The following is a 16,021-nucleotide window of genomic DNA, read 5'->3' as shown; positions in this document are numbered from 1 at the left end:
TTGCCTTGTTATCGGTGCCAACTTGGGCTGCTGCCCACCCTGTTTCATCCTGTTATAACCGGATTCCCACCTGAGCATTTCCGCCTCACTTGCATGTGTTTACAGTTTGAATATAATTTCATGTCTCCCTCCAGTCACACTGGGTGTTTGATGTTGGATCTCCTTCTGGAGGAGACTTGAATTTAACACTTTCTCACTGAGATGTAAACAATAGTTATGGAGCGCTGGGGATCAAATTAGATAATTCCCTAACTTGTCAACCCTGACGGAGTTCCCTTTAACACAGAATACCAGTTTTTACACTCACAATTGTGTGACCTATTTTACCCAATGAATAAATAATCTGTCACTAGTTTTTTCAGTCGCATGAAACAACTGAACGGTTGAGTGCAGAACTCATGATTTAATAATCCAAAACGTTAACCCCTTTCAACTAATTTCACAACTATACATCATGCTATGAACGTCGAAGCTGACTATGACTTGTGATATTCTCTCATCGCAGAAGACCAAGCTGTAGATTCAGTCTTTTCCCGTTGTAAGGTCTTTATGAACAGAATGAGGAAAGATTTTGTTTCACATCATGGTCGTCTGCTCAGACAAGGTAAGCTCCAAAAACCAAACCAGTCGTATCCTCCCCTACTAAAACACTTCCTCATATGTGAAGGTTCTTAAGACTGTGGCACCGTTTACACGACAACATTCTCAAGTGAAAGCGCAGAACTTTACACAACACATGCACTCAGAGCCACTGAAAATGCAACTTTTTGAAAATGTCTCCTAAGGTGGAACTTTTTGAAAAGCCTCCGTCTCCGTGGAAACGGGGGTTGGACTTTTTGAAAAACGCTTCGACTCGGTCTCGCTTGCAGACAACAGAAACGCTGCGGCCGTGCAATTACGAGTAACCCTCAACTATAAAACTACCAACTTGGTCGTCTGTCCATACAAATGTCTGTGTATTTGTCACTGGGGCCAGAGTTTATCTGTTCTGTGTGTGGGTTCATTACAAAAACAAACAACAGCGCCCACTTGTGGCCTGGCATGCTAACTACATGACCTGTGGTTAAATGGAGCAAAAATAATCCAACCAAATGCCGACCAGATTACATTTGCACCATATGAACAATTTACTCATATTTGCACGATACAATTGAAATTTCGATCGGACCGGAGGAGGTGGCGTAGTCCAGGCTTTGATCCGATCATAGTCCGTGTAAACCGTTCATCGGGTTATTTCCTACAGTCGGAGACTTTGTGTCTGTGATCACGTCTGTGATGTCAGTTCATCTGACTTCATTACGTCACCGCTCACAGCCGTACACTCGTCTGCGTTTTGAGAAAAAAAAAATGAAATGAAAACGCAAAAAAACGATTTGGTTTCACTTGAAGCGTTGTCATGTATACAGGGTCTAAGTTACATTTTCTTTTACTTAATTGACGATGTGCAATATGTAGTGAGGGTTGCTGACGTACGTTGTCCCACAGGAACTTAGTTTTTTATGAGTTTCTAATATCAGGTTATCAAGTAAATCTAAATAGGTCTTCTCTAAAATTGACACTTTCTGATCACAATAAATGGGTCCTTTAAAGAAAATGAATGAGTTGTCATATGTTGCTCTACTGTGTTTACCGTTTACACACAAATCGGTACTCTGTGCTCCCAGTGCACATGTTGCCCAGCTATGTGTCACTGTTGGTGTTGGAGTACATGCTGAAAGGGATTTTAAGTTTACATCCAGAGGTGAGGTGAGTTAAGTTCAGTGTCCCGACCCCTCGCTGTCAACACTCACAGACAAATTATCTGTAGAAATAGCTCAATGGCCCTGGTTTACACACCACACCCACTTTTATAAGACTCATATTTGTACAAGAGTTTTTCCACGCAAAATTGTTTCGTAAGACATGAATTTGATTTTCTCGATTAGATACAATAAAAATACATGGATTTATACAGTTGGAATTATTTTCAAAGAAGCGACTAAAGACCAAAGACGTGGGACTCAGTCCTCGGTTTTATACAAATGCATCATCTACAGTCATGAGTGTCCTCAGCCTATTCAGATCTTCTACATCACTGGTATAGGTGTGTATAGAAGTGTATGTATACATACATATTTGTAAATGAGCATATTTAAATGTATAATATTAGATATAATTATGTATACTTGGTTGATAATGATAAAACAATAATTACTTCATATAAGATAACTAGCACTATTTCCACATATTGAATGATTTTCACACATAAAATGAGTATAAATTATATATTTTAATGTAATGAAATAATTGTGATCAACATTTTTTGAATGATAGATGATTGGTTATTTATATAATCGGTTTAGCTGTATTGAATACTGTATAAGTTTTTAATGACATGTAAGGTGAAACACATTATAATTGATATATGGGGGCAAAGGTGGGACTGAATACTTTTTCTTCCTCATTTGCAGGCATTCAATCTGCACATACTGTCTTTTATTGTTTCTTAATTTTGGGGGGAAATATCTTTTGTTTGAATTGATTTTTTTCTAATCTTTTTTTTAAATACCCTGTAGTAGAAAGCCTGTCTTGTATTCAGACCAATACAGTAAATCATATTTTCATGTGGGACAGTGACAGAGTACATGTTTCCTGATGAATTCTTCAGTATTTAACCGTAATCAAGACTTTTAATGAACGAAATAATATATTTCAGAGCACTGTGTGATGCTGACATTTATCTGCTGATTAAAGCCACGCAGCGTTGGCTGTTAATGAATATCTACCAGCTGTTTTTCTGGCACAGATAGACACAATGTGCGGTGGTCGCGTTCAGAGCCTCGATGTCTTTTTTTTTTTTTTTTTTTTTTTTTTTTGTGTATGACAATGACTAAACTGAAAGGGAAACTGAGCGAGCAAGGTCGAGACTTTTCCCTCAGGAAAAGATGGTGGGGGCAGATAATGTCCTTGCTCCTCTCTGAGTGGTTAACCGAGGGCATGAAGCCGTCATTCGCAGCCACATCACTTTAATATGATCATATCTGCATAATTGTAGTCTGTATAATGACACGCAATAAAAGTAAATTACATGTAATTCAGACGGGACAATTATATGGACTGATGACTTAATCATTGTAATATCATTTGCTGTAAACTTCAGCGCTTGATTTTATACTTTACATCAATCAATCCAATTGTGATCGCGAGGTGACTGTCAGAACATCTCCACAGCTCTCTATTCTATTCTATTCTATTCTATAAAAAAGGCTCAAATAAGCTGCATCTGCTCCTGTCCTGGTTCCAGTTATCATAACACACTTTCATTCCATTCAGTCCTTCCTTCAGTGAGTCAAGCAGTAAGAATCCGACCTTATTAGACAGGCGGTTGTAAAGTTATGGCTGATCGGTTTAACTGAGAGTGTATTTGAGTTTGTGAAAGTCAAAAAATATGCAGCCCTCGACACCTGAGCAAGTTTTTGATGAGTAGGACCCGAGTGTGAACTGTGCTTGATAATATTGACATTTTTGACTGACTTTGGGAAAATCTGTAGGAGAAAACTGTATTTGATTAAAAAAAGTGCAACAAAAAAAATGCAGCTGTATAGAAATGGTTGGCATGTGCCAGGAGCCACAGGGGTGTGCGGGGTGGTGGTGGTGGGTGGGTAGCCTTCCTGTTTGAACCACTGCCATAGTTTTATTATGCTGCTGCGGGTAATGTCAGGATTAGCATTAATTAAACTACAGCTGAGGTTTTATCTTGCAGTAGGGGCAGCAGAGCCCTTCCTGAAGGCGTCAGTGATGTCCGCTTTCTGATGATTTCCTCCCATATTTCATACTTTATTCTTCTATATATAATTCATTTGGAAATAATGAGCCCCTCACCTGTACTGTTTGCACAGCCAGGCCACTATATCAGAGGTGTCAAACACATTTCAGTTCAGGGGGCCACATCCAGGCCAATTTCATCTTGAGTGGACCGATAAAACAGTGCCAAAATAACATTTAAATTTAAACTTTAAAATAGTTTCTTTGTTGTGCACTACTGAAAGTTAAAGTATGTGCCTCTGTAGGTTTGTGTGTGTTTTATAATCGGTACAGTTGACTGCACCAGATTAAAGATATCATTTAGATTAATATCTTGTTTTTTTACTGTTTCTAACATTTTGAACTAATTGGAAAATTTGCAACACTTAATCATGCCTTATGGCCTCTCTGTGAACTGTAAATCTGCAGTTAAAAAAAAAAATACAGCCTTTTTTTATTACAGCCAAAACTGGGACAAGAGGGGCCTGTTTTTAAAAAAGAAATTAAATATAAAAAAGCTCTGTACTTCAGAGTGAAGAGGATGTGGATGTTAGTGAAACTATGAATAGGACAATGATCGCTCACCAAAGTCTTTCGCAGCATGTTTCTTTTTTTCTTTCTCTTTTTTTTTTTTTATAGTTTGGGACGGGTATCAGCAGCCTAATTTGTAATATGCTGGTAATACAGAGCGTTTCTGACGGAGTTTCGAGTGCAGATAAGACTGTGCACATAAAAGAAACGATTGTAAGAAGCTCAGTTCCTTAAAACGCCCACACATATTATACCCCGCAGCATTATCCCAGCACAGGGATGATACCATCACATATGCTGCCAGCATGACAATTTTCAAAGTACTCTGGCATATACTGTGTGCTCAGGCCTTTTGTGTAGGTGTTTTTTTTTTCTAAGTTAACTGACACATCCTATTAATCCTATACGCTGAGATAGTAAATGTGGCTTTTCTGTCAGTGGTGTTTGAAGTGTATCTGAGATGCTGATAACCATCAGGTTATTTTCCTTATCATCCAAGCAGCGCAGCTTGTGATTTGAAACAGTATGAGAAATGGAGGGGCTGGGTTTAAGTCCCACTTCCTTGTTGTTTTGATTTTGCTCACAGTTTCTTGATTCCGGAGTGTTTAGTTCCCAGAAAACTGCTTGCGTGTTTAGTTTGAGGTTTCCCTTGTTTGAGGAACTGCGGCTGATTACGTTTATCAGTGCAGCAACGGAATTCCTTCTACATTGTAGAAAAAAGCTTGTCACGAATATTATTGTTCAAGGGTCACCAGTGCAACATCGCAGCCATTACCAGGTGAACCTTTAAACCCCATCCCTCATTAAAATAAAATAAATAAATGCTGAGAACGATAATGACCAAAAACATAATAACTTTAGCCATTCTGAATGTAATGAAGCCTAAAACTGAATAGCTTCCTAATAATATAATATGTTAATAGAATTGTTAAATATGTCTTACAACAATGGATTAATATGACCACTATACTATCTGCTATACCAATTTTTGATGAGAGGACTGTACAAAATCTGCTCAAAAAACATTTTCTTTTCTAAGAATTGCAGTTCTGTTTATGTATTATTGCAACGTTGGCTGCAGTACTTACAAGTCAAATAGTTTTTTTTACTCTAAATTGATGCACGGAGGCTTTTTGTTTGAATCACATCACGGCACTGCAGAAGATAATCTACTCCCTCGTAAAGTCTTCCAGAACATCTCCCAATCCTGCATTTTTCCTTTTTCACTAATTCCATTTTACACTGGAGGGGCCCACAATGTAGCCTGAGAGAGGAGAAGAAAGGGACTCAGTGAAGATGTTGGAAAGACAAATAAATAGAGGCTTGTGTGCACATAGTGTGTAGTGGCTGTGAGTGTGGAGGAGGTATATTGAGGATGATGGGAGTATTACTCCCTGAGCTTCCCAGGAAGAGGAGTGGATTGAGAGAAATCTGTCTGGAGGTGAAAAGGTCTTTTCTTCTTCCAGTGAAGGACTAACCCCATTAGGAGAAAAGATATTTTTAGGAGAGGGCAATTGCCTGGCTTCAGAGAAATACTGACAATATTGCAATCACACCGTGGACACACGTTTAGACATTGGACTGATTGAATCAGGATTCCCAATGGATTTGGAGCTAATTTCATCACTGGTCCATGTTTGCAATGTGGTGTGTTTACTTTAATCTCTGGAAACTCGACTGAGCTAAGATCTTGTTTTTTTTTGTGCATATATTCCAATTCCCTTTTGCCGCAGGTGTAAGTATGAACATGTCCATGCATCCATCTGTGTCTGCGGTGCGGGTGTGTCTCTACACAAATTGCTTCGACTTTATCAAGTTAACTTCTTTTGAAGGAACACCAGCTGGCCTCACCGTCTGCCTCTGGGTTGTCATATAATCCACTGCAGTAGAGCCTTCCCAATTACCTGTCACTCAGCCTCCCTGCCTCCCTGCCTCCGTGCCGGGGGACACACACACTTACTATATTGCAGTTACCTGTGGGGAAAGCAGGAATCTGGCTTGTCAGGTCTTAATACACTTGATACCTTCAAGCTTTACTTCATTGTATCCCAACAAAGTCATCACATATAAGAATATACTGACAGTGGAGAGCTGAGTCTACTATGTACTTTCTGATTCGCTTCCTAGCAATTATATTTGACGTGGGAAAAGTTTATGACAGAAATGCATAGATTTGAAAATGCAGTATAAGTAGCTGGTGTCTGTGTTGTGCTCCTTTTAATATAAAAATTTTAAAAAGTCCCATACAATTGAAAATAAATGGCAAAGTAGACATACAAAGTATGTTCAGACTGATTTACAAACTTAGGCGCCATTTACACAACAACGTTTCAAGTGATAATACATCATTTGTGCATTTTCGTTTCAGAAAAGCTTCACATTTACACTGCAACATTTTGAAAAGCAATTCCCAAAGGGCAGATATGTTAAAAAAAAAACACGATTCTACCAACATGCTACAAATATTAACAATGGTGAGTACACAGACATGCGTATGGACAGACGACCAAGTTGGATTGTTGGATTACGATGATTCTCCAAAACAATGCTGTCGTGTAAATGGAGCCTTGGAAACAAAGACTCGCAGTGTCGGGACATACAGGTGAATCTCAGGACGCATAAAAAAATGTATTGATTTGTAAGTGACTCTTATAGTCATAACTAAGAAGTCCCCATTGTTTGATAACAGAAAAGAAAGATTCAGCATTTCTCCATTTTCATGAATAATCAATTAAAACGAAAATAAGAAAGCAACATGAAGTGCTTGAAATGGTTCTAAATCATATGGACATTTTAAGATTTGAAATACATGATGGGAAGAAATCACCTTTATATTATCTATGATGTACCAAAGCAAAAAAAAAAAGGGAGGGGGGGGGGGGGGGCACAAGATGGCACCTCGTTATTTTTTTTCCTAAAAGTGAACCCAGGAGATCAGTAACTGAGATTCAAGTATTTTGCTTCCCAACTTCTAGCATGTTAGATAATTAGAATGAAAAGAAATTGTAAAGTTATAATGAAAAACCAGACTTTTGTTTGCACATTACTGCACTGCATATATTGATATTAGTGATAATTGAACTGGTTCTGATTTTGTTGGATGTAAAAGACAACCTTATTTAAACTTTTTTTTTTTTTTTTTAATAAATGGCCACTAGACCGAAAATACTGCCCAATGTGATCATTTCCTATTTTTGCACATTTGTGAGTGGTGGCTTTCGCCGGTGTTCGGCTTCACTGTCATGTTTTGTCCGCAGCTTGTCTTTGGGGGAAAAGTAAAGAGTGTCACTGCTCCGTGGCGCTTCTGTTCACATCAGCAGTATTTGACAACATAAAAACCACGTAGAGGTATTCTAGAAGTGACATGCGAGCCTGAGGTACATCTCCATAAAGTGACGGATTATACCCCACTGGAACAATGGAACTGTGCAGAGGAAGAGAAAGCTGCGGGAAGATTGCTGCTCCTGGTCTCGTTGTTAGCATAGTGCATAATGGCAGCGCTCCCCACGTGTGGTAGATTAATGGCTTGTCAGAGGAAACATCCGCAAGCTGCCACTGTTATCCCAAGATGTGTTCTCTGTCTTATATCCACTGTTTGGTCTTCGGGGCGGCCAATGCAGACAAACACACCTTTTTTTTTTTTTTTTTGTCCAGCTAAGGAAAGAGGAAATCACTGAGCTGACTCTAGGAGTTCAATATTAAAGAACAGCAGCACTAGATGTCTCGAGGATTGACACACCCTCCTGAAGGAGGCATTAAAGTCACAGTTAGTTGTGTTACTGTGTGACAACTTCTGAAAGGTTAATTTCCCCTGATCTTTGCTGAATGTAAATCACCTTCAGAGGAAAGTCATATGCTACCTTTTCACTGATTGCACCTAAACCACTTCTTTCATGAGACTTGTTGCATTACTCTGTTTCCCCATGTGAATAACGCTCCCCCCCCCCCCCCCCCCCCCCCCTTTCTCCTCTGTCTTCACGTTTCCCCTCGTCTTTCTCGGCCGCCTGGCCTGGCTTCTTGGCTTCTTGGCTTCCGTCCTTATCTGCAGGTAACAGTATACTACACTCGGCTGCAGACAGTGTGACGAGTGCTGTACAGAAGGCCAGCCAGGCTCTGAATGAGCGCGGTGAGCGATTAGGCCGGGCCGAAGAGAGGACCGCGGACATGATGAACAGTGCCGAGCAGTTCTCCGTCACTGCACACAAGGTGAGGCAACGTGTCGGTAACATGCACTGCAATACATGACCTCAGGGTGGCTCTACTGTGTGTTTTAACAGGCAGCATTGGAATCCTGAGGTCTGTCATATGTTATTTAATACCTTCATTGTCAAGTGTTTATTTGTTCATAGGTTTTTCTATGTAGAGTATATACAGGAAGGGTTGGGGGTGTTCTCCACTTTGGGAATAGATTGAACAAAACACAAATTTCAGCAACTTCATGTTTTGAAGAAAATCAATGGTATTAAAGTAAAAATGTCATGCTGGAAAAAAAAAAAGGAATATAAGACCATAATAAATGGATCATGTGCATCATAGACTTATAGGTATCACTTGAAGAGCCTTGACCGAGCACCTGTCAACTAATATCACTTGCTATATCACACAAAATGCAACATTCAACCGAAATGTGCCACGAGATGCGTTGAAAACAGTTTTACATTGAGAGTTCATTGCATCTGTTTCAATGCATGAGAAGTGGCAGCACTGCTTCTCTTGCATTTCGAAATACATTTACAGTCATTTTTGTGCTTTGTGTGGTCTGTCCTGTGAAGTTGATGTATTCTATTTACCATCTGCCACCAAAATAATTGAGCCAAAGGGGGATACATACCCAGCAAATCTGACCCCGTGTAATACTATACATGCCTTCACTGTTACTCCTGCCTTTTAGTGAGGGGACTCCTCTGCTGTGGGAAGATACTAGTTGTTCTTTCCTCCCTTATTTACCTGGCTTTTTTAATAGTTCAATATGTGTGCGTATGTGTGTTCCCTCATATTTCATCAAACCCACATCTCTTGTTTGTCAGCAAAATTAATTGCATGCTGTTTAATGAGGCTGTTTGCATAAATTGACTGCAGCAAAAAAGTTGGAGGAAAGAAATGCATTGCTTTGTAATGAGCCCACCTGATTGCCATCATAATAGCCGTCTTTCAGGCAACATTGTAAACATCATAAATGTTTGTGTGCGTGGACTGTCATGCTGTTAGCAGATAGCCTCTACTGACAGATTTACAAGTTAAAGTGGGGCATCATTGACTTTAATAGTAAAGTCATCCATTATCTATTGAAATGGATGTTTTGAGCGAGTCCTAATGCCACATTCGTGTTGGTGGGATAATTGAAAGACATTTGAAGAGCCTCACTTGGCCCTCTCACCGCTCGCCGATGAGCTCCCCCGCTGTGATGGATTACAAACAGTGCGATAAGCAGAGCAAAAAGCCTCAGATTCGGTGGATTGCGAGGGAAAACGGCTGCACAACCCCCACGAAGAATCATTCATTTTGCAACATTTCTCATTTCACTGCTTGTCATTAGCCGTTATAAGACTTCCCTCGTGATTTATCATTTGTCTTGCATATATTATTACCAAGCCTCACACTGTTGCCTGTCCAAAGCCTTCTGTGAAACCGCTCTGAATTTTAAGAAGTCATTCCCTGTTCTGTTTGATGACGACTTTGAGAGAGGACTGGCTGGATATTCTGTGAAAGATTTAGTTTTAGTACTTTTTTAACTCGGCTGTACGTGTTAAAGGTGGACCTCTGCACACATTGTGGCACTTAATTTACAACCGAGTGCAGCAGCGGTGTCTGCAGCACTGAGTGGGGGTCACCTTGACACCGTTTTTTTTTTTCCCCCTTCTCCACAGTCCACCTCTGCAATCCCATTTCTCCACCTCACTTTTCTGACAGCAGACAATTTAGCCGCACTGCTCCGCTTTAATGAAACACACTCATTCCTGTGTGCTGCTCTGCTGCCCCCACATGATCGAGCCATAGAATTCAGTTCGTTTTACAGCAACATCCACAGCCTGTGTGTGTGTGTGTGCGTGTGTGTGTGCGCGCTCGCATGTGTGTAACATCCTTGCGTCTCCACACCCTGCAGCAGCTTCTTGTGAGATTGGTGACTATGGTCATTCCTTTAACGAGTCTTCAGTCAGTCCCATCAGGACCCGTTTTAATGAGATAGAAGAACGTGTAGGAAGACTCATTATCTGCCCACTGGCTACTTTCTGCTCTGTGAAAGTGCTCTTAAAATTCCGAATATATGCAATTTGTCCTGATTTCATTATGCACTGTGCCCACCATTGTGCTTCCTCTAAGAGTCTGATGCATGTGGTTCTCAGGAGGGTGAGTTACTCATCCGGTGGCACTGCTTTCTGGGGTTTACTCACTGAATTATTGTGCAACCTCCCCCTACTCTGATTTTTCTACAGCTCGCCATGAAGCACAAATGTTAAACCACTGCCAAAACCAACCGGGCTGGGGGTTCGGCAATCGCCAGCTGCTGTACAGGAGAAGGATTCCAGATTTTATGCTTTTTAAATATTTTAATATGATTAGTATTTGTTAACAATGTTAACACTTTAATGTTTTTGGGTTATTGTACTCTGGTGCGTCTCGTTTCTAATGATGTTGAAGCATCAAGCAGCGGGTAAGAGGAGAAGGAGGAGGTAAAAAAAAAAAAAATACAGAATGTTTCCTGCATCTGTTTGCCAAAAAGTTACAAGCCACAGCCATGACTGTACTCAATGACAACAGCCACTCCATAAACATCCTCTTTTTCACTAATGTGGGTGTACGTGCGATGACCACACATCATCAGCAGTCACTCCCAGGCAAGAAGCAGCTCTTCTTCCCATGTGGGTGACTGAGCGCCGCAGTCTGATTTATGAGTGAAGACCTGCTCACAGGGTGTTTAAGACTAACTGGATCGGGTGGCAGTGGACCACATGGATATTTTACACATGCATACAAAGATAAAGCCTCTGGTTTTTTTAAACCTACGTTGTGGCTCCATAGACATTTCAGCAACAAATTCTGGATGTTAGATGATCACATCTATGAGGAAAACACCCGCTCTACCCCTGAATGTCAAAGAAATCCAAAAATCTACTTTCCTTATTTTTGCTTTGACTCTTGAACGTCGGGATCTCTGTGTGTGGTTTTGTCCTTAATTTCCAAATGTATGAGAGCAGTATTAATACAAATGATTTACAAACTGCCATAGTGGTCAGAAAGACGGCAACCAGGGAATGAAAATAAAGACAATTTTCTATTATGTGTCATTCAAAATCAACCAAACCACATGGGATACTGTCCCAACATTTTGGAAGTGTACTTGAAGAACATTCATTTCAAAGTGAGCTTTTTTAGGTATACGCGTCATTCAGTATAATAATTTGTGTTCAACAAGGGTTTTTAAATTGTGAGGTGGGCTCCTGTTGGGGGTGACAGAGAGTTTGAGTAATTTATGAACAGAGTTTATTGACTTTGTAATGGAGATTAATCAAAATGATAAAATACTCTTGGTACAACACAATACATGCCTCAGTTGTAGGCTACATATTAAGAATGAACAGATACATCCTATTGTTAATGAGAGGACAGCGTTAATATTAGGATGTTTGGTATTCAACCAAATATTACTGCTTGGCAATGAGAAAGTTTGAGAATTGGGTGTTCATCTCCCCACACTTTAGAAACCTCTTGTGTTTAAGGGAGTGAAATCAGTAAAGCAGCTTCAGCACTGTAAAAAGCAACATGTAATTCTTCTAGTGCTATTATCTTGATGTCCGTAGAGCTGATTTTTTTTTTAATTAATCCTGGCTGTATTTCAACTTTAAACACTCAGTAGTCATACCTTGTGCATTTTGTATGATTTGGGTTGGTCATAATAATATTGTGTATGCTGATAAAGGACAAGGTGTTTCAAAAAGCGGCGGTGTGACGTAGTTTCTTTGTCTTACTTTGTCAGTACCTTCGGCTTCATCACTGGCAAGACTCCACCAACACCTCCATCACTTGAGATGTTTTTGATTCTTTTTTTTCCATTTTGATAATTCACGATGTTACGACGCACTGATGACCTTTATCTTGCAGCGCACTGTTGATTTCATAATGAATGGTTTCAGTTGCCTAACTCTTAGTGTGCTTTTACTCCTCTCTAACACTTTGGATGTTTCTTGTTTAAATAAAGCAAATATAAGGATACATTTACATTATTCTCTGTGTTTCTTTTTATACTTGACTTTCACCGTATTTACCTCTCACATTGATGTTCCCTTCTCATAACCTGCAGAATAAGTGTCTCAAGGGACATTTCTGTTTATTTTCCCGTCAGATGTGCTTCACCACTGCTGTTATCACACTGATCACAAGCCCTTACAAGACTGTAAGATGTAAAATAAAGTCTGTTTCACAATCGCAACACAATGGTTTGTTATTAGTGCCTTTTTATGTTAACATTTGCCCTCAGTTTGCAAATCAATGTGCTGCTTTATGAAGCCACACAGTGTTTAAATTGCCTCCGTGGATCAGCGAAGAGAGTGATTGGTTACAGCTGAATAAAATCCTTTTTTTAATGCTACGGAAGAAAAGAAACCTGTATGCAGTATAACAAATAATAGCAGAAGTGTTTTAGTCCGTTTCTGCATATTTAAGCATTTAAAACTTGTACATGTTTTGCATGGATATTACTATTACATACAACGCTGAAATGTTGGTATTTATGGGAATAAACATACTTCATGTTGTGCAGATTGTTTCCTCTGTACTGTCACTTACAGAACTAATGGTTTTGTGTGGTACACAAAGGAGTATCTCAAAACTAGTGATAGTTTTTCATTGCTCTGGCTCACTTGCTGAGATTGCAATTAACCTGACATGATTTATACTGATTTTAATTGGAGCCATAATTGTGTTCAAAAAAGGCCCCCGGTGTTTTTCAGCTGCAGTGAAGACTGACCTCATGTGGTCAAATTTAAGAAGACATTGCAGTTATAAAACCAGGTCATCTCTTAAAATTTAAGCACTGCAATTTCCAATAGATTGGTTCACTTTTTAGTTACAGGAAGCACTGATGCCTCAAAGAAGAATTTTCATTTCTTTTGCACGATTCAAAGTAGAATACTTTGAAATCAAATCATATTTTAATGGCATAATACTGTGAACTACCAAGAAAAGCTTGTTCAGTTTCATATATGAAATTATACGACTGCCTTTACGACTCATGAAGTAAAATGTGTTTAAGGTATATGCAATAGTTGTTTCATATAAATGAAATCGGCTGCACTGGACAAAATGTTTCAAATACGATTGTATGAGACGCTGTGAGTCAAATCATCAAGCAACTTGTACTGCCAAAACGGTCCTGCAGTACAATATCGCACCACAAGGTGGTGTATTGTGTCACTTAGGTCCCATTACAAGTGAAAGTGGAAAACTTTCATTGTGTTTATGACAGCGGTGCTCGAATCCACTGAAAATGCAACTATTTGAAAACGGCTCCCAAGGTGCAACTTTAAAAAAAAAAAAAGCTCAGTTTCCCTAGAAACGGGAAAATTTAAAAAAATTTCAAGCACAGCTACTGTGCCTGCTCACCAAAGCTGGAGTAAGTAGTTCTTCTGCACATGCACAAGTATGGACAACAACAAAAATGGCGGCCTTCAGAGTGTCATGACTCCCAGTCCATATTCTCCTTGGTAGTTTTAGTATTGAGGCACATGCAATAGCAATCCAATGTTCTTGCTGGTCCACACAAATGTCCGTGCGCTGGTGTAAATGGGGCCTCAAAGTAACTGACGCAAACGTTCAAACAATGTCAGAAGCTTGTGTTGACGAGAACATTTTCTAGTTTATATGAAAAGCACATCCCACAGAGCCACGTTAACTGACAACATCTTCACGAATGACATTGAAAACAACAGAGTGAGTGGACTATTGATGAACGACATCAGCGATCACCTGCCAGTGTTTACAGTTTATGGCAGTAACTGCAGAAAAAATCATCCAAAGGAAAACAGTCACAGCCGAGTGAGGACAGAGGAAACCAATAAAAAAAAAAAATGACTTGATAGTTTACACTGGGAAAGTGTTCACAAAGAAAACTTTATAGAAAATGCATATAATACCTTCTTAGGAATATTCACATCTTTTTATAATAGTTGCATAACAAAATGGCAGCAAACAAGAACATACAGATCAACCTTGGATAACGAAAAGATTACAGAATGTGTGTAAAAAGCAAAAGATAAATATAGAAATATAAGAAGTTAACTAAAATGATCGTTATGTTGAAAGGAATATTATAGTAAAAGATAAAATAATATTGTGAAAGGAATATGGGACAAATGGTCTTATCAAAAATGTTGACAAATATTTTCTCTTCGGGGATTTACATAAATAAATTGTCATTCAACTAAAGTAAAACTATAATTATGTTATTTGGCAGCGGTAAAAGAGATACATATGCACAGTTAAAGGTAGATGTTGTGGAAATTGAGAGGCTTCATGAAAAGGTGTCTTGGTGTCATGTAACTGATGATCAAATAAATTGGAAATCTCACATAAAACTCCACATATTTGGCACCACCATATTTAAATTACTGTGCAGATGTTTGGGGCAACATATATACATGTGGGTGTAGAGATGATACGAACTGCACTCTTCTTAAAATACAAAGATTCACTGACCTGGTTGAATTTCAAACAACGCAAATAACGTATAAACAACCAACTTCCTACAAATATTCCAAACTTTTTATTTTTATTTATTTATTTATTTTCAGAAATGGGGGTTATAACTGGAGAGGGGATTTAAAGTTACAACATGGTAGATTTCACACAACACTAAAGTAATTTTGTCTGTCTATATGTGGAGTGAGATTGTGGAACGAATTGGAGGCTGAGCTCAGGCACTGTCCAAACAACACCCAGTTCAAAAAACTGTACAATGCAATGTTTTTCACAAAGTACAGGGAGGAGGACAGGCTGTGACACTGGTGTAATAATAATGTATTATTTATTTATAGTATTTATATATTTGTATTTTTTTTTTTTTACTATTTTGAGGGGAAATATGAACAGAAATAACTACTGGGGTGTAGAATAACTAATTGTTAAGGTGGAGAAGGGGTGGGAGTAAATAAGCTTGGGCTTAGTCATTAGTTAAAGGGGTCATATTATGCAAAATTCACTTTCTAATGGTTTCCCCAACAGTAATATGCATCCTCATACCTGGGAATGATGCCCCAGACGTGAAGATGATACTGTATGTCATCTCTCTCCCTGGCTTGTTGTAATTTTTAAAAAGTGTGTGCTCAAACAAATCAAAAATCAAACTCTATTCGGGGGTTTAGCCAATCCCAATCAAGGTAGGCCCTCCCTTTGACCCTCCCACAATTAGGCAGCTCTGCTCTGGCACATGGCACCACAAGAGGAAGTACAGTACTTCCTCCTCTCCCAGAGATGAGCATGTGTCGGTGGAGACAGTCCAGCTCACACAGACGCAGCAGATTCTGAATGCAGCTCATATTATCCAATATTCAAACGGATGAAAAGCTGGATTGCAATAAACTTTTAATACTATTTTTTTGGACCAACAAGATTCATGTGAAATAGTTGAAAAGCTGGATAATATGACCCCTTTAATTAATACTACCAGGTCTGGACCAGTCATGGAATTTAAAAACTAGAGGTAAATGGGAGA

General features: G+C 39.1%; 1 protein-coding gene across 2 annotated transcripts in view; it reads left to right on the top strand.

Annotated features, from left to right (window-relative positions):
- Positions 1 to 13,070, top strand: part of stxbp6 (syntaxin binding protein 6 (amisyn)) — a 70,484-nt gene extending 57,414 nt beyond the window's left edge. The window contains exons 5-7 of one of the 2 annotated variants that reach the window (XM_080480289.1): positions 506 to 604; positions 8,363 to 8,520; positions 10,749 to 13,069. In XM_080480289.1, the coding sequence (XP_080336415.1) occupies positions 506 to 604; positions 8,363 to 8,520; positions 10,749 to 10,772 (281 nt within the window). In that variant the 3' untranslated portion in view covers positions 10,773 to 13,069. Of the gene's footprint in view, positions 1 to 505; positions 605 to 8,362; positions 8,521 to 10,748 lie in introns of both variants that reach the window. The other variant, XM_080480290.1, reaches the window with a different exon arrangement.
- Positions 13,071 to 16,021: the final 2,951 nt, after the last annotated feature.

Source organism: Lipophrys pholis, assembly GCF_963383615.2.
Source record: "Lipophrys pholis genome assembly, chromosome: 14".
NCBI lineage: Eukaryota > Metazoa > Chordata > Actinopteri > Blenniiformes > Blenniidae > Lipophrys > Lipophrys pholis.
Note: the sequence above shows the minus strand (reverse complement) of the source record. Positions and strands in the feature narration are given on the sequence as shown.